Genomic DNA, 18,676 nt, shown 5'->3' on the forward strand with positions numbered 1-18,676 from the left:
TCTAGGCCAATGACAAATCCTGTCACCTTTCAATTCCATTGATTATTTTTCCAGCTTTAATGAGATATAATTCACATAAAATTCACCCATTTCAAGTGTACAATTCAACGGCTCTTAGCATATTCAGAGTTGTGCAACCATCACTACAATCAATTTTAGAACATTTTCATCACCCCAACAAGAAACTCTGTACCAACTGACAAATCACTTGCAAATCTTCCATCTTCCCTACCCTCTAGGCAACAAACACTCTATTTCCTGTTTCTAAAGATTTGTCTATTCTAGATATTTCATATAAATGAAATCCTATATGTGATCCCTTGTGACTGACTTCTTTCACATAACAGAGTTATTTCAAGTTCATCCGTATGGTAGCATATATCAGCATCACCTTCCCTTTTATTAACAAATGATACTCCGTTGTATAGATAGACCCCATTTAATTGATATATTCATGAGTTGGTGAACACTTGGGTTGTTTCTATCTTTTGTCTACTATGAATAATGCTGCTATGCAGGTTTAGGTACAAGTTGTTGTGTGGACATGTGCTTTCATTCCTCTTGGGCATTGTGATGGGTTGAACTGTGATCTCCTCAAAAAGATATGCTGAAGTCTCAACCTCCAGTACCTCAGAATGTGACCCTATTTGGAAATACAGTGTGTAACAGAATAATCCCGTTAAAATGGAGGTTACTGGTGGGAGAGGGTGGGCTAATATTACTGATGGCCTTATAAAAAGGGGAAATGTGGATAAGAAACACACACATGAGGAGAATGCCAAGGAGTGATGCTTCTGCAAGCCACGGAACAGCAAAGATTGCTGACAAACACTGAAGCTAGCCGAGGCAAGGAAGAATTGTCTCCTAGAGCCATGAGAGAGAGCACAACCTGCTCACACCTTATTTGGGACTTCTAGCCCCCAGAAAACATGTTTCTATTATTTTAACTCACCCGGTTTGGGATGCTTTCTTATGGCAGCACTGGGAAACTAATACAGCTATATGCGTAGGCGTGGGATTCTGGATCATATGGTAACTCTATGTTTAGCCCTTCTGAGGAACTTCCAGAAGTTTGATTAAACTATTTTAATTAATTACTAAGTTTCAAAACCTCCCTCAAATGTAGAAAAGTAACCTTTGCTATGTCTAAACACAACCTCTACATGTAATTTTCTCTTTGCCCCCACCATGGTAACAGTCTTCTTTACCACTGTTTGTTAAACTTTCCTCCTATTATCCTAAAAAAGAACAGTAACAAATAGTTAAATCATCAATGCACTAGCAGGAGGGGATGTGTACAGTGAGCTGTGGTTGAGCTGCAGAGTCATTTTAAAGAGATCTATAATAAATGTGAAGATAGGTGAACAGTCAATGGTACCAAACAGCAGGAAATGTTTTTAAAAGGGGGACTTCAAAGCTAAGAAGGTGAAGAAAGAGGTTCCTAAAGGAGACAGTGGCATTTTCTTGAGAGAAGGGAGCCTGGCCTCAATGAATCTGAGTCCCAGCTCTGAAAAAGGAGTTGGCATGGTTGAATAGAACACACCTCTGGCAGAAACTCTGAAATTCTGAATGTCAGTTTGTTGTTGTCTAGTAGGAACCTCAACTCTTCTTCAAACAATAAAATACTATGGTCCATTAATGATGAAGTTATATATCACTAATGATGACGTTAAAGATCTAATTATTCTGAACAGGAATAGAACCTTTTATATAGTTGAGTAAATAAGATACACATGCGTGTGCACTGCACACACACACACAAATCAAGTGCTATGTCTAGTCAATAAAATTTTAGCATCTAATAAAGTCCATAGATTTTTAGGTCTCTGCATGACTAATATATGTCAGCTCTACAAGTAATGATTTAGTTCTTGGTCATGTCATAAAAAATTAGGGGAAATAAGCACATGCTAAATATTACTTTATTTTTAACTAATAATGTATTTCTACTTACTTTTTATTTGTCACAGTCTTTTATGGGAAATTAAAGCAGAATGAAAAGTAATGGTGGAGAAATGTCTTTTATGTATTACCCGTAAGCTAACTGCTGACAGTGATGAAAGGCAGGAAAACACCAGACAGAGCACATCACGTAAAAAAGCACAACCATCTGGGATGAGTGAAGGCAGAGAGGGAAATGAGAAATCCACAGAACAGTCAGAAATCCGGAAGGCGTCACGGTGCAATCACTGATGCCCAAAACTAGTGAACCTCAATCCTAAAAAGAGTTCATTTGGTTCATGTTACTTAAAAAGAAGGTAACAATACAGTACGTTTTAGTACACACGTAGAATACTACATAAAGTAGTTAAAATTATGGCTGCTGACGATCTCCAAAATTTTAGAGTCAAAATAAATAAATGAACCAACTATCCTTTTAGTTTCCTTCCCCCTTGCTTCTAGTCAATGACTAAACATGTTCTGAAAAGAGAGGACTGAAACAAAAGAACTGCCCAGGAAACCTATGTCTGGAAACACAGCAATCATTGTTTAAAGTTGGAAGAAAGTGAGCACAACTGAAGTCTAGATAATTTACTAGACTTGAAAAACTCAAATTTACTTTCAAGGCCATTTCAACAATTCCTTCCCTTCCTAGCTTCCTTTCATTCACTATAACAAGCCATCCAGTCCTTCAGCCCAGTGCTTCTCAAAGCGTGGAATCCAAAGCATCAGCATCAGCATCACCTAAAACTTCTAAGAAATGCAGATTCTCAGGGTGCACCCCAGACCTACTGATTCCGAAACTCTGAGGGTGGGACCCACAATCTGTGGTACACCAAGCTGTCCAGGTGACTCTGATGCTTGCTAAAGTCTGAAAACTGCTGCTTCCGGTAACAGGAATGGAAAACACACAAGAGATCTGATTTATAGAACAAGACGATAAGTCTGAAGTGACCAAGGGGGATAGAGGAGAGTCTATTGTGTAAATAGTGCATCATTAGCTTAATTTCTAGATTAAGGCCCAGCTATCACACTTGGCAATGTCTAATAAGTAGTATATAAAGCTGGTACCTTCCAGGTGTTTCAGGAGTGCCCTACTGCTATTTCCATGAGCAGATATCAGAATGGTTTTGCCACGTAATACTTCAGGAGCAATCCTTTCATTCCAATAGGGAAGGAGTCTCTCCAGAACATCCTTTAAGCTTTCACACCGTGGCAGTTGATCCAAGGGCACATCACATACTTTATACCTCCGGTCGTTGTAGATTTCATGGTAGTAAGGATGAGACTCCTCAATGGGAGGCGGAGTTATATTGTAGCTTCTTCTCCAGAGCCTCACTTGTTCTTCACCATGATTCAAAGCCATTTGCTCCCTGTTGAGACCAATCAAGGCCCCATAGTGACGTTCATTTAGACGCCAGGAGCTTTCCACGGGAACCCATTCCTGCCCCAGCTCTTCCAGGATCAGCCAGGCTGTGTGAATGGACCGATTAAGGACGGATGTGAACACAAGATCAAACTCAAAGTTTAATGCTTTGAGTTGCTTCCCACAGTTTCGAGCTTCCTCCAGTCCGTCACTGTTGAGTTTCTGATCCACCCAGCTACAAAAACGGTTTTCCTTATTCCAAGCACCCTCTCCATGTCTTAACATAATAAGTTTGTACTTGGACATACTGATGGCTGAACTTCCCAGGCGTTTTCAAATGGGCTAATATTCAAGGACAGCAATACATCTAGAAAGACAAGAGCAAGTCTAAGTTATATTCTTCATTCAACTGACCACTTACGAATAGAAACACTGCTTTACAACACCCAATTTCTACAAGAAACTGAAATCCCCTTGAACAGTCAGAAGTCCGGTAACTGAAACACTGGGGCACATACAGGCATATTCTACAGATATTAATAATTCATTACAGGGAACCTAGTTGACTTAATTTTTGTGATGTTTGTATAGTATGATAATTGTGTGATATAAAATAACAAAACACTTCATTCTAATGGTATGCTGTGTTTCTGCCAGATACAAAGGCAATTTATGTTTACAGTAGAAAGGATTCAATAGAATGAGTTACAGACATCTGAAAGAATGACTAGTAGCTGGGAATTCCCAGCCTCCCAGCAGCTGACTCTACACTGAAGGCATCCTTTTCACTTTGTTTTCCTGTGGTGGAAAAAGAAGTATTTACCAGTCTCACATTCTTATTATAGAAGTTATTAAACATGTTATTTCGATGCAGCACTGTATGTATCTGGTATGTATCACTGGCTGGTGACAACTAGCTCTTCAATGCCACAGACTACGTCACACACAAGAAAATCTAAGATATATAAAACATATTGGTTCAATATTCAAACAGTATTAAAATGATTTAAAGAGACATTAACAACAAATATGGTACGCACCTAAATAATCTCGCACCTGCCTCAAGACAGAGTTTTCAGCAGGAATAAATCCGGATGCAAAACAAGCTATCAAATGCAAGCAGCTGAGGGATGCTGCCTGTACAAACAGATCTGGTCTGTAGGAGTGAGAGGAACTACACTGATAAAGAGGCCCCGCCTCCTCTCCAGATATACTACACACACCAGCTACATCTTAGCAGGGGGAGACTCTAGTGAAAGGAGACGGGCAACTCTTAGGCTATGCTGAATTCCTTATAGTTAAGCTGCTGGACTGAAGATCTGCTGGGCCTACTCTGTCCCGGGAGAATCTGATGACATGGCTGTTCAGCCTGCCTTCACTCTCCTTGTGGCACTGACACATGCTTGGTTTACATGCCCAGCCTCTCCATCTCTGCTCCAGTGTTTTGCACACTGGGTTGTAAAGATTATACAAGCACCACAGCCTGGTCTTCTGCCACTCTTGGCAACTTCCATTAACTGGAGATTTTCTGTCCCACTTAAACTGTGAGTCACCCACAGTTAAATAACAATCAATGGCAAAGTTAATTGGAATCTAGATCTAGTTTCTACCTTTCTTTAGTAATCCTAGAGATTCTTAAGAGAAAACAGTCTTTAAAATAAGGATTTATATTTCAATGGAAGGGAAACAGAGGACTTAAGGGAAGAAATCAAATTGAGGTGATTTGCAAGTACAGTCATTTGTTGCTTAATGAAGGGAATATGTTCTGGCAAATGCATCATAAGGTGATTTTGTCATGCAAACAACATAAAATGTACTTGCACAAATCTAGACGACATATATATATTTACTTATGTATTTTTTTTCATATGGGAAATCAAGTATCCCAGCACAATTACTGAATATCAATCATTTTCCCTACTTGATCTGCAATGTCAGTGCCAAATGCCACATATCAGACTTCTATATATGCTCCATCACCATCTAACGGGGCCACTATCACTGCGATCCATGCTTGACTGAAACATCATTACGTGGTGCATGACTGAAATTGAAAGGCTACAGCAGTTAGGATGATGATTTTCCTTTGTTATTAAGTACCAGGCTGCAGTGCATGTGGAGCAGAGAAATGCCGGGGAACCAGAAGTGCTTGGGCTCAGGACCCAGGAGAAAGCATCCCACAGAGCTGAGAATTCCCAGGGAGGGAGCCCAATGTCTCTGTCCTTAGGCTAGAAGGGGCATCAGAGTGGCAGAACAGAGAAGGGAACAAAAGGTTATCTAAGCAGTGTTTTTCCAGGCGACTGCCTATGCCCAGGGGCAGATTAATAAGGAATCTAACAAAATTCAAGCTTCAGAGTCCCTCACCTGCAAGAGACCAAGCGATGAATTCACACACATGAAGGGGTGTGTGTAAGTGTGTTAATTTGCAAATGGAAGATATTTTTGCATTGTTTCTTTACAAAGTCCCAATCCACCAAGTAGTTTAGAAGCCTCAGCTCCATCAAAAACTGTATCCGCCCTTTGTAACCATTTATTGTTATGTTTTATCAGTGGTAGTGGAGAAGGAAGATGGAGAAAAAAGAAGCTATCAACTGTTCCTCTACTTTCACTTAGTTTATCTTGTCAAGTGAGAAGCCTCCATAAGCTAATGAAGCTGTTCTCTCTTCAGCTAAAGAAGGGTATGGTTGGACAAATTTTGTAGCCAGAAGTACCTTTCCACCATCTTTTGATTATAAACTATGTCAAGGGGACAAAAAAATGTAGCAATAGCAATATGGACACTCAGGCACCCACCACCAAGCTTTGTGGTACCTTACTGTCCTATATTTGCTTGCTGCATTAAAAAAAAAAAAAAAAAAAAAACTCTGTTTTCTTTTTACTGAAAAAAATACACACACACACACACACACACGCGCGCGCGCGCCAGAACAGAGGAATAGTACTGTTCACAAAAACTACGCAAATACATATCCTTCCCTTACTCTGACGCACAGGAATACACTCACACAGGTGAATAGATGATAAAGTACCAAACTAGTATGTCTATCTCAGAAAAACAAAAGGTCACTTTCCTCTCTCCTCCCTGGTACTATCAACAGACTTTTCCCACTAACTAACTGCTAGATATTTATGAAGAAGCTGCTGAGGATTAGTTTGCAAACCTGAAAACTTCAATCAACATCCACTGGAGCTGATTTACCCAGGGTTTACCAAGAAACACACAATGCTGTAGCCAGTGTGATTTAAAGTTGAATGCATGGATTGCAAACTCAGATGCCTACCATGGCCAGGCAGCTGTGTGAAGCAGAGTACAGCTGGGCTATGGGGAGTAAGGGGAACAGTAAACTGCAAGGAACATGAATGCTTCTCGGACTGAGGCAACTCTTGTGTAAACAGTAAAAATTTTCTTATAACCTCATCTCATTGAGCCAAAACCATCATTCTTAGAACTTTTCTGAAAAACAAAAAGAAGATGGGATTGCTGACAGCAAAGACTAGGGAAAATTCAAGACCTAGAGTCAGACCATAGAGAACTTTTGAGTAAATAAATGTCTTTTTAAAAAAAAGCTAAAACAATCATTTCAAAAGCTCCAAAAATTCATATAAATAATAAAAGGAGTACTCACTACTTAGCTCCAGCCCTCTGCCCTGTGATACTGAGCAACTGGGGTTTCTAGATCTTCCAATTAAAAAAAAGAAAACGTGTATTTTTATCTGATATCTGATTTAAATATTAGCAACTAATATACATATGTAAAATGTGAGTGAAACAAAAAATTTCTTCTGCAGTCTAGATCACAGCGGCTAGCTTATGACCACAGACTTAAACAGAAACCTCCTCTAGGCCACAGATAAATGGGGCAGCCACCATACCCCAGGAGATGGTCAGAACCGAAGCATCCAGGCCACTTAACCAGCTTTCCTCTATTATTGTCCAACACAGCCTTTCAAAGGATAGACCCACTAATCCCCATAATGCTCTGGGCTTCCTTCTCCCTGACCACCTTCATAGCCCTCCCTCACCAAACCATTTGCTGGTGTCCTGCTGAGTTCCTAGCTCTGTCCTCAAATTCCCACTCCGCTTTGAGCATCAACTGAGCTGAAAAAGAACTGAACTGAAAACTACCTCTTCCCAGGTGACACTGCTTCTCTCTCTAGTGGGGGCTGCTCATGCCTCATACACTAGGGTTTGGGTCAGGTGATGGGCAGCATCCTGCTTCCTCTGCTGACCAAACAGCCCCTCCCCTCCCCTACCATCCTGCGGAGTTGGGGAGCTTCAATGTTGAAAGTCTTGCTACATTCAGTTGAAGTTCTCTTACCCTCATTTATTAACTGCAAACTAATAATTGAACTCCCTGAAAATTGAGTATTTTATTTTCAACCCTCAATTCTTCCTATTGGTCTTAGGAAAATGTTCAGAATCCTTAATGTGACCTGCAAGGCTTTGGTTTTATTTCCTTGAGCATGTCAGGTTCTTTCTTGCCCAGTAGTTTTGCACACACTGTACCCCATGCAGCACACTCACCCTTCATCTCTTCTCTCCATTGCCACTTCAGTCCCACCCTGCTTTAGGTTAAGCTTTAGTCATCCTTTAGATAGTTGTATCCAATCAAGATTTAACGCAAGTCACAATGGAGTTTTAAATTTTCTACAAGCCACATGGAAAAGTAAAAAGAAATAGGTAGAATAAACTGTAATATTTTATTTAATCCTATAGGTCCAAAAACTGTCATTCAGACTTGGAGTCAAAGGAGATCATTTTAGAACTTTAAGGTCTAATGACTGCCCGCATGGGGCCTGCTATATCCCCTTTGTTTTGGCCAATTTCTCCCATTTGGAACAGGTGTATTACCCAATGCCTGTACCCCCACTGTATCTAGGAAATAACTAACTTGCTTTCAATTTTCCAGGCTCACAGGCAGAAGGAGCTTGCCTTGTCTCAGATGAGACTTTGGACTTGGACTTTTGGGTTAATGCTGGAAGGAGCTAAGACTTTGGGGGAATGTTGGAAAGGACATGATTATGTTTTGAAATGTAAGGAAATGAGATTTATGAGGGGCCAGGGTGGAATGATATAATTTGCTTTGTGTCGACAACTAAATCTCATCTTGAATTATAGTTCCCATAATCCCCATGTGTCATGGGAAGGACCCAGTGGGAGGTAACTGATTCATGGGGGCAGTTACTCTCATACTGTTCTCGTGATAGTGAGTTCTCATGAGATCTGATGGTTTTATAAAGGGCTTGGCCCTACTTCGCTTATACTTCTCCTTGCTGTCACCATGTGAAGAAGGACATGTTTTCTTCCCCTTCCACCATGATTGTAAGTGTCCTGAGGCCTCTCTAGCCATGTGGAACTGTGAGTCAATTAAACCTCTTTCCTTTACAAATTACCCAGTCTCAGATATGTCTTTATTAGCAGCAAAAGAACGGACTAATACAATTCTAACACATGATCCATAAAAAAATATTAATAAGTCAGTTTACATTCTTTCTTTCATAGTAGGTCTTTGGAATCTGGTGTGTATTTTATAATGAAAGCACATCTCAATGTGATCCAGCCACACTTCAAGTGCTCTATAGCCACATGTGACCAGTGGCTACAATATTAGATCGTGCAGCTTTAGAGCTCAGCTTAAATGTTATTTCCTCTAGGCCAGTGGTTCTTAAACCTTAATGTGCATCAAAATCCCATTAAACAGATTGCTTGGCCCCACTTCCAGAGCTTGATTTAGTAGGTCTGGGGTGGGACTATGAATACACATTTCTAGTAGGTCCTCAGGTGATGGTGACATGGCTGGTCCAAGGACCATGTTTTGAGAACATCTGTTTTAGACAGACTTCTCTCCCTTCCTCTTCACCCACTAGGAAGTAGGTCAGGCCTGCTGACCTACTCTTGTAGCATCCCACTTAACCACATTTGGTGCACTTGTGATGGATCCCTTGAGATATATTACCTGTTCAATGGCTACGTGCCCTGTAAGAGTGTCAGCTGCATCAAGGTAGGTCTTACAGCTGTATCTCTAGAACCTAGCACATCATTTGGCACATATGAGGCATTCAGTAGGTGTGCTGACTGAATCAAAATCAGACAGAAATGACTGGATTTTGCTCATGAGACTAAGGCTTGAGAGTTTTAGTGGTAACTGCCACAGTAAAAACAGTCAGTTGGCAGGGCCAAGATGTTAGGAAGCTTTAAGAATTCCAGCGCATTTACGTCAAAACAGGAGCCAAGAATAATTATCCATTATAGTTTTGTACCTTGTATTTTCATACTGTAAATTTAGTATGTTCATGGATGGCCATAATTGCCACAGAAAAAAATGGAGATTCCGATTGACTTATTCAAAAACATATGGCCAGTAAATGGTAAACTGGAACTGCAACCCTGGTCTTCTGCCTCCAACCCCTGTGTTCTTTCTTCCTCACCACTGGAGATAATAGAGTCGTGGTTTGAGGACCTTGGCTCACTTGGCTTCACTTCACAGGGGCATCTCCGGTCCCAACTTGTCCTTCAAACCCAGCCAGCCATTTCATAAAATGCAAGTGAACAAGGTGAGCATGAAGGAGGGCTCAGCTTATTGCTACTCTTGAGAAAAACCTCAAGGTGCAAAGTAAGCCAGGCAATAGTTGCCCCAACTTATAAAGAGGAATATAAGAATATATATTCCCTATCCCAAATTAAAAACCATTCCTTTTCAACCTCAAGTTTTATTTTTGTTTTGTTTTGTTTTTCATAAAACCTCACCAACCTGATGTGGTTTCTCATTTATCCCATAGCAAAAGTTCCTGGCACTTAAATTAAGTACTGATTTTAATCAATAATTTACTTCATGTCAAAAAAAGAGCATGCAGGTTATTAAATTATCCCCAGGGTGTCTTCCTTTTTAAAGTGTAATCTGGCTTGAAGAAAAAGTTTACTAAGCAAACATCTTTTACACAACTCTGTATCTTCTCCTCCCTCCCCTTCCTCTTGTCCATTTGTCCTTCTAGCCATTCCTTTTTTAGTTTCCTGACACCTAACTTGTGCCTTGCCCACTCTACTGAAATAGTTTTTCAAAAGACTGCAGATTAGAGATCATCTTCTCTCAGGACTTCTCTAAAATAGACTACTTCCATCAAGAAAAAAAAACCCACTAAGATTTTGGTGCAGCATTTCCTCCAGCTCTTCCACGGATACATCTTGGTCTTGGGTCTCTGCATTTTCTTACCCACCCATAAGAGTACCATGAAGATGATTATATTAGTCATTGTAGCCAACATTCACAGAGTGCTTACCTATGAATATTACTTCAATGTTACTTGGCGCTGTTTGAATCCTTAACCACCATTCCATTGAGTGGGTACTATGATTACTCCCATTTTACAGATGAAGAAACAGGAGGAGAGGTTAACTTGCCCAAGATAACAGAGGTTGTAAATGGCAGAGCTGGAATTTAGTCTTAAAAAGTCTGTATCTACGCCCTGAATCATTTTGCTACACTGTCACATTGAAACCTAAGGCTCAGTCTTCAGTTCTTGGAAACTCTTTTCTCACTGCTTTAATCATATTAAAATGGATGACTCATAAGTCGAAAGCCCCCAATACTGAGTCTCCCCAGCCTGATCAATGAATTCATTCTTCAAACATTTTGAAGATCCTATTTAAGCATGGCCTAATGCTAGGCCTATGAGAAATATGTAATCCAACAAGAATTATGTCTTCAGAGAGAGAGAGAGAGAGAAAGAGAGAGAGAGAGAGAGAGAGTGTGTGTGTCTAAGGCTCAAAGTAATTCACACCACAAGAAAGCACTTCATTCGTAAAAGGGAGGTGGGAAGGAAGAGATTATTTCTGAGTAATGCTTTGTGGACACAATACTATTTAAGCTAGATTTGGAAAGGTAAGGTTCAGATTTACAGAAAAATGTAAAGGAATTCCAACCTAGGGGAATAGTGCGTGAAAGCAAAGAAACAGGTGTATATGGAAAATGGTGAGCCTATTCAAACTGCTTGGAGTATAGCCAGAGTGACAATATAGTGTGATTTGCCTAATAGGCAAAAAATATTCTTTTCATAAATGCCACCATAAAATTGAAGTTATGGCTCAAGATTAGCATTCTTTTGGCAAGGTCAGAACAGAGAGGGTAGTTAGGAGAAAGATGCACATGCATCATTATTACAGAACAATATTGCCTTAGGCCTGTTTCCCCAACATAATTACTACCAGGGCCACTTTCACACTTGAGTGTCCCATTTGGAAAATTATATGGCCATTCTAAGTATAGGGTATAACAAAGAAGTAGGAGTAGACTAGCCTAGAAAGATAAGACCAAATAGTGACCCAAAATAGGTCTGTGCCAAAGCATGTAGGTTTTTCTATACATATTGGGACATCATTAAAAGTTTTAATAGCATGCATTTTAGCAGGATCAGGCAGCACTTAACATACACACAGATACACAGGAAAACCCAGGAGTATGAACACTAGCTGAGGGGTTTTTGCAATAATTCTGGTAACATAGAATAAAGACCTGGACCAGAACAATGGCTGTTTAGGTGAGATGAAGGACATAAATGTGAAAGATACTGTTGCTTAGCTCACATGTTAGCAACTTTTTCTGTAAAGGACCAAATGGCAAATTTTTTAGGCTTTCTGGGCTATATCGGTCTCTGCCATAATTATGTACAATTGTATAATTCTGCCATTGCAGCTGAAAGCCACCATACTCAATACATAAATGAATAAATCTGTTTTAATAAAACTTTATGTGTGGACACTGAAATTAGAATTTCATATAATTTTCATGCACTTGAAATATTAATTCATTTCAACCATTTTACATTTAAAACCTATGTATAGTTTGTGGGCTGTTCAAAAACAGATAGTAGACATAATATCCAGCAAGCCCACAGCTGGGTATACATCCAAAAGAAAGAAAGTAAGTATACTGAAGAGATAATCTGCATGCCATGTTTATTGCAGCACTATTCACAATAGCAAAGATATGGAAGCAACCTAAGTGCCCATCAACAGAGGAATGGATAAAGAAAATTTGGTACATATATACAGTGGAATATCATTCAGCCAGAAAAAGAATGAAATCCTGTTGTCATTCAAAACAATATGGATTGAACAACATGAATTGAACTGGAGGGCGTAAGGTTAGGTGAAATAAGCCAGACATGGAAAAACAAATTTCACATGTTTTCACTCACAAGTGGGAACTAAAAATTTTGAAAATTTAATGTGTGAAGATAGTAGAATTATGGTTGCCAGAGGCAGGGAAGGTTAACAGGAGCAGAGAGGTGGGGTTAAAATGAGGATGGTTAACAGGTACAAAACTATAGTTAGAATGAATAAGATCTAGTATTCAGTAGCACAATAGGGTGATAATAGTTAATAATTTAATTTTTAAAATAACTAAAATAATGGAATTAGAATGTTCCTAACACAAAAAATAGATAAATCCATGAGTTAATAGATACCTCAATTACCCTGATTTGATCATTACATATTGTATACCTGTATCAAAATATCACATATACCCATTAATATATACAACTATTATGTATCCATAATTTAAAATGCAAAATTTTAAAAAAAGGTAGTAGCCAAAAGGCCTCAATATGTTGATATTGACCTGGCCGGATCCCACACTCAGAACTACTAATGACATCAGCATTTTTTTTTTTTTTTTAGAGACAGGGTCTCGCTATGTTGCCCAGCCTGGAGTGCAGTGGCTATTCACAGGCACGATCCCACTACTGATCAGCACGGGACTTTTGAGCTGCTCCATTTCTGACCTAGGCCGGTTCGCTCCTCCTTAGGCAACCTGGTGGTCCCCCGTTCCTGGGAGGTCACCATATTGATGTCAAACTTACTACGGACACCTGATCAGCATAGCGCACTATAGCCAAGAACTCCTGGACTCAAGTAATCCTCCAGCCTCAGCCTCCCAAGTAGCTGGGACTACAGGCACATGCCACCACACCCAGCAATATCAGCATTTTTAACCTTTAACTAAGCATCCTGTCATTAAATAATCACAACATTAGGAAATCACTAGATTTTATTCTTGGTCAGAACAGCAAGTACCTTGAGTAATGAAATTCCATTCATAATTGTTTTTATCCCTCATAGAAGACAATACTGTGTACACTTAAATCAGTCTGAGTACTTGACTTTTGCTTAACTGAATTATTTAGGAATGGGTTCAAGATAGGGGAAAACTATAGAATTCATCCTGTTAATCTCCTTCAAAAATGTTCATCCTGTTAATCTCCTTCAAAAATGTCATCTGTCATTTTGACATACTTTACCCCATTAGACACCTTCATAAATTATCCCATAGTGTCTCACACTTCAGGTGAATGTACACTTGCTCAGGAGTAGGTGCTATGTAATTGCCCTGACAATAAACAAATCAATGATTCAAAGAACACACTTTGCAGGTGACTTATAACTTTCAAAGACCTTTCACTATAAATGTCTAGAAATTCCATCTAAGTTAGCTATAAAGCAAATAATATTCTTTCCATAAATGCTACCATAAAATTGAAATGCAAAATTATGATTCAAGATTAGCATTCTTTTGGAAAGACAGAAAGAGCAGAGGAATGATGGACTTACAAGGCACAGCATTTACTAAGATTACTCCTCTAATATTTTTGAGATCCCTAAGTACTTTCAACAAATGTAGCAGGATCATCTTCCTGCTACTTCCTACTCCTGCTCTTCATTAAACTATATAATTCCACATATGAAATTATGTGAAATATAATTTCACATCATATTTCTCCCATAACTGAGGCTCTTCTGTTATAAGTACTCCCAAAACTGAGGCTCATCTTGCCTTCCAAACTAACACTCCTGAGACTTTGCTTCCTCCCTTCCTCAAGTGTTTGAAAATTAATAATGCCTAAGACCCTAGTGGTACAACTTATGAACAAGTAGGGCAAACTACAGGGTAAAGTCCAACATTAAAACTTAGTTTTTCTTGTATTTCCAAAATTTGAGCAAGAAATTTGATCAGTAATGTAATGTTGAAGTAATATATAGTAAGATAAATAGAACCAAAATCACTTAGATTCAAAGCTCACATTTAAATATATTTAATAGTCAATTGCTACCCTAGACACTCAGATGACATTTTCCTTGTACCAAATCCTTACAGTATGGCTTTGAGCAACTTTTAATGCAATTCCACTGCATTAGGAATCAAACTTCATAGAAGATGAGCCCATCTATTGACTATTATTTGAGGACAGAGAAAAAGAACCATGTCTCTAACAAATTAAAAAGAACAGTTCTCAAGGGAAATGAAATCTGGGACTCAGTTTCTCATGGCTTTTAATGTCTTAACAAACTATGTCTTCTCCCAAATTGAGTTCAATATTAGAAGTTCAAACACAACTGCACCTAAAATGTTCCATGATCTATTACTTTTCCTAAAGCATTGTAGAAACTTTTTCATCTGTACTTGCAATTACAAGAACATCTTTTTACCAGGAGCAAATGTTACCACGCACAGGTGTTTTCCAGACACTAAAACCCTCTCATTCACCAATCTGACATCTACTAATATTTCCTACTGATTGCATGTTACAAGAATAACAAACCATACCAGGTAGAACCCCTACTCACAGGGAAGAGATATACATGTGTAATGAGATGTGCATTTGCTCAGGGCATGCTGCATTTCCAGCCTGCAAGGCATCAGAGTTGTCCACAACACTCCCTCATGACCCCTCCTTCCTGTCTCTGGTCATTGTCTTCCCCTGGGTAGTAGCTTCACCAAATCCCAAAAGTCTAAAGTAAAATAACCTAGATATGAGCCTAGCTTTGCTACTTACTGATAATGTGATCTCAAAAAAGTTATTTAAATTCTTTGCACCTCAGGTTCCATATCTATAAAGATAAGGATAATGAAATGAATGTTCTCGGGGGGGCTATTAGGAAGATGAAATGAGATTAAGGTGAAGCACTCTACCAAAAAGTCAGAGGCAGAATGGAGCACACTTTGACTAACTCATAAATAATGGCACAGATCTCAGGCCGGTCAAAGCAATCCTACTTTGCCGATGATAGGAGTAAAAGTAAAAGCTGGGAATAAAGTAAAGCAAAGGGAGGAGTTAGAGAAGAGATGCTTAATTAGTGGTGGAAGGAGGATGGAAGAAGGTGATGGGAAGATACAGTCTTAGAAGCTCACCAAGTACGAATATTCTGCAATCCAAATGCTTTAGTGAAATGGTTAACATTTGATTTATATTTTATAAAGTATGTTTTCCCCATATTTGTGGCCAAGTTTCAGCAAAAGAGTTTTGTTATTAAGTAATACTTTTTGTCCTCTTTTGTCTTGCCACCCATATAAACATCTTTCGTATCAGATTTCATACCAAGGATGTTTCAAGAAACCATTTGGTTCAAACATTTTTGTGACCTCTGTCCTCCAGGCAGCAGACACACAAAGATGAAGGTTCAGGTGAATTTAGATGCATCAGTCATTACTTAAAATGTATCTCTTAATCTCAACCAACTACAGAAGGCAAAAGAGGAAGAAAGACTAAAAGCTCTACCCAAACACTAACAGTGGTTGCTTCTGAGTGACGGGATTAAAAGTGACATTTTCTGCCACATCATACTTCTGTATGCTCCAAATTTTCTACAATAATCTGGTTTGGTTTAAATATGAACACAAAAGAATATATCCTTGTTATGGGTACAAAAATAGGAAGATAAATAAGACCTAGTATTTGCTAGCACAACAGGGTGACTATAGTAAAAAATAACTTAATTATACATTTAAAATGACTAAGAGTATAATTGGATTGTCTGAAACACAAAGGATAAGTGCTTAAGGTGACAGCTACCCTATTTACTCTGATGTGATTATGCATTGCATGCCTATGCCGAAATATCTCATGTAACCCGTAAATATATACACCTACTATGTACTCACAAAAATTAAAAATTAAAAAACAAGAATGTATCCTTGAAGCTGGGAACTTTTACTTGCTAATGGATGATACCGAATTTACTGCAATGAGATTCTGCTTACATACTAATCATTTTTACTTTAAAACAGACTTTTAATACAGAGTTTATACCTCAGATATAATTTAATGCAACATCTGCTTTCTAAAGATGCAAAAGTTGAGGTAGGAGGATTGCTTGAGCCCAGGAGGCAGAAGCGGAGGTTGCAGTGAGCAGAGATCACACCACTGCACTAAAGTCTGGGCAACAGAGTGAGACCCTGTCTCAAAAAAAAAAAAAAAAAAATGCAAAAATTAAGAGTCACAGTTGAAAGGATTTGTTTAATATCACAAATAGTAACAGCTTCAGGACTAAAGCCAAGGTTCTTGACTTCTAACTCAGAGCTCCTTCCACTATGACATTGTTTGAATTATGCTTCTCTAAAGTCCACCACCAACTGGGGAGCATCTAAGGTATATGAGGTGCTACTGGAATACAAAGATGGTTAAGAAAGAGCTATTCCCTGGACTCATGGGAGGTAGTTTTAAAATAAAGGGCAAGGCCAGGCACAGTGGCTCACACCTGTAATCCCAGCACTTTGGGAGGCCAAGGCAGGCAGATCACCTGAGGTCGGGAGTTCGAGACCAGCGTGGCCAACATGGTGAAACCCTGTCTCTACTAAAAATACAAAAAATAACTGGGCGTGGTGGCCTATGCTTGTAATCCCAGCTACTTGGGAGGCTGAGGCAGGAGAATCGCTTGAACCCGGGAGGCAGATGTTGCAGGGAGCCAAGATGGAGCCACTGCAGTCACTCCAGCCTGGGCAACAGAGCGAGACTCCGTCTCAAAAAAATAAAAATAAAAAAATAAGAGATAAATTGACATGAGTTCTGCATTCACTATAAAAAACTTTACTACGTACAGGTGAATTTAGCTTTTGATTTTCCTCTCCTTTGAAAGAGTCTGCATTTAGTCAGCTAACATTCTAGTACCACTCACAAGCTAAAAATCTTCTGTAATTTGGAAGGGAAGTAGCAGGGGAATGGAAGTTACAAGGTGGTGGCCTATGCTTGTAATCCCAACTACTTGGGAGGCTGAGGCAGGAGAATAGCTTGAACCCGGGAGGCGGAGGTTGCAGTGAGACAAGATCGAACCATTGCAGTCACTCCAGCCTGGGCGACAGAGCAAGACTCCGTCTCAAAAAAAGAAATAAGAGACACATTAACATGAGTTCTGCTTTCACTATTAAAAACTTTACAGGTGAAATTTAACTTTTGATTTTTTCCCACCTTGGAAAGAGTCTGCATTTAGTCAGCTAACATTCTAGTACCACTTACAAGCTAAAGATCTTCCGTAATTTGGAAGGGAGGCAGTAGGGGAATGGGCGTTATAATAATAAGTTAGCTAACAACCAACTATCCTTCAAAGCTTAACTGTGAACTTAACTGCAATTATGCATTTCATTGACCTTGTCTAGTGTAATACCAGCCCCTGTCCCTTAGAAAAGAAGAAAATACACTTACGTTTTTATTTCTAGTGGTTCTAAGAACTTAAGATTTGGCTCCGGATAACAGTGGTTCATGAAAGCACTGCATATATGCTTATTCACCTCCTTCTCTTTTCACGCCATTCGAGTTTTTCTGTCTACTACACAAAATGATAGGGCCAGGTCTGCCAGAGCCCTAAAGACAGCGGCATCGCCCGCTTCCTTCCAGGGGATCTTACTATTGGAGAGTCTGCCACACAGTGCCTCAGACGTCCAGGAGAGAGGAGTTTTATCTTCCTACCAACTTCTATTTATTCTTGCCATAAGGACAGCACGACCAAGGCGGGATCTTCCTCTCAGCTGATAGAACTGTGACTGCCTGAGAGGCTCATTCTGAGAAAGGGAGGGACAAGGGAGAGGGGACCGGGGCGATATGTGAGGGTCGCAGCTTGAGGGGTGGAGTGGGCACCAGACTCCCACCAACGACTAAATCGGGGTAAGTAAAGAAACTGACCTTCCCCGCACCCAAAAATAAAACATCGCATCACTAAAAAATGGAAGCGTTCGCAAACTAAAACAAAATCACTCACCTGCAAAGAGGCACCAGCAGCAGCAGCCGCTCCTCCGTGCCGCCGAGGAGCCAGCGCCTCCTAGGACTCATCGCGGCCTCCGGCATCAACGCTCTTTTCTAGCCCCTGAGCCAGACGGGGGCAGGTCCTAGGGCTCTGCCTATTGGAACGTCGAACTGTCACTCACCCACAGTCCCGCCTACTCCCAGGACCGGAGAGGTCTCTTCCGTTTACCAAATCCCAGGGGTAAGAAATGGGGTTCTGATTGGTTAGCTGCAGAGACGAGCACGTACCTGAACCAGTAAAAAGTTGGCTTTGACGCCAACGGGCGGGCTTGGGCCTAGGGAAGTAGAAAAACAAAT

General features: G+C 39.8%; 1 protein-coding gene across 3 annotated transcripts in view; it reads right to left on the minus strand.

Moving 5' to 3' along the window:
• The window catches only part of BPGM (bisphosphoglycerate mutase), a 32,455-nt gene extending 14,014 nt beyond the window's left edge, over positions 1–18,441 (minus strand). The window contains exons 1-2 of one of the 3 annotated variants that reach the window (XM_012465759.2): positions 18,336–18,441; positions 3,013–3,674 (exon numbers count right to left, since the gene is read on the minus strand). In XM_012465759.2, the coding sequence (XP_012321182.1) occupies positions 3,013–3,613 (601 nt within the window). In that variant the 5' untranslated portion in view covers positions 3,614–3,674; positions 18,336–18,441. Of the gene's footprint in view, positions 1–3,012; positions 3,675–4,347; positions 4,460–17,782; positions 17,883–18,335 lie in introns of those variants that run through there. The other 2 variants (XM_012465760.2, XM_012465758.2) reach the window with 2 other exon arrangements.
• Positions 18,442–18,676: the final 235 nt, after the last annotated feature.

The sequence above is a fragment of the Aotus nancymaae genome, unplaced genomic scaffold, assembly GCF_030222135.1.
Source record: "Aotus nancymaae isolate 86718 unplaced genomic scaffold, 86718_ANA_hifiasm-v0.15.2.pri h1tg000002l, whole genome shotgun sequence".
NCBI classification, from domain to species: domain Eukaryota; kingdom Metazoa; phylum Chordata; class Mammalia; order Primates; family Aotidae; genus Aotus; species Aotus nancymaae.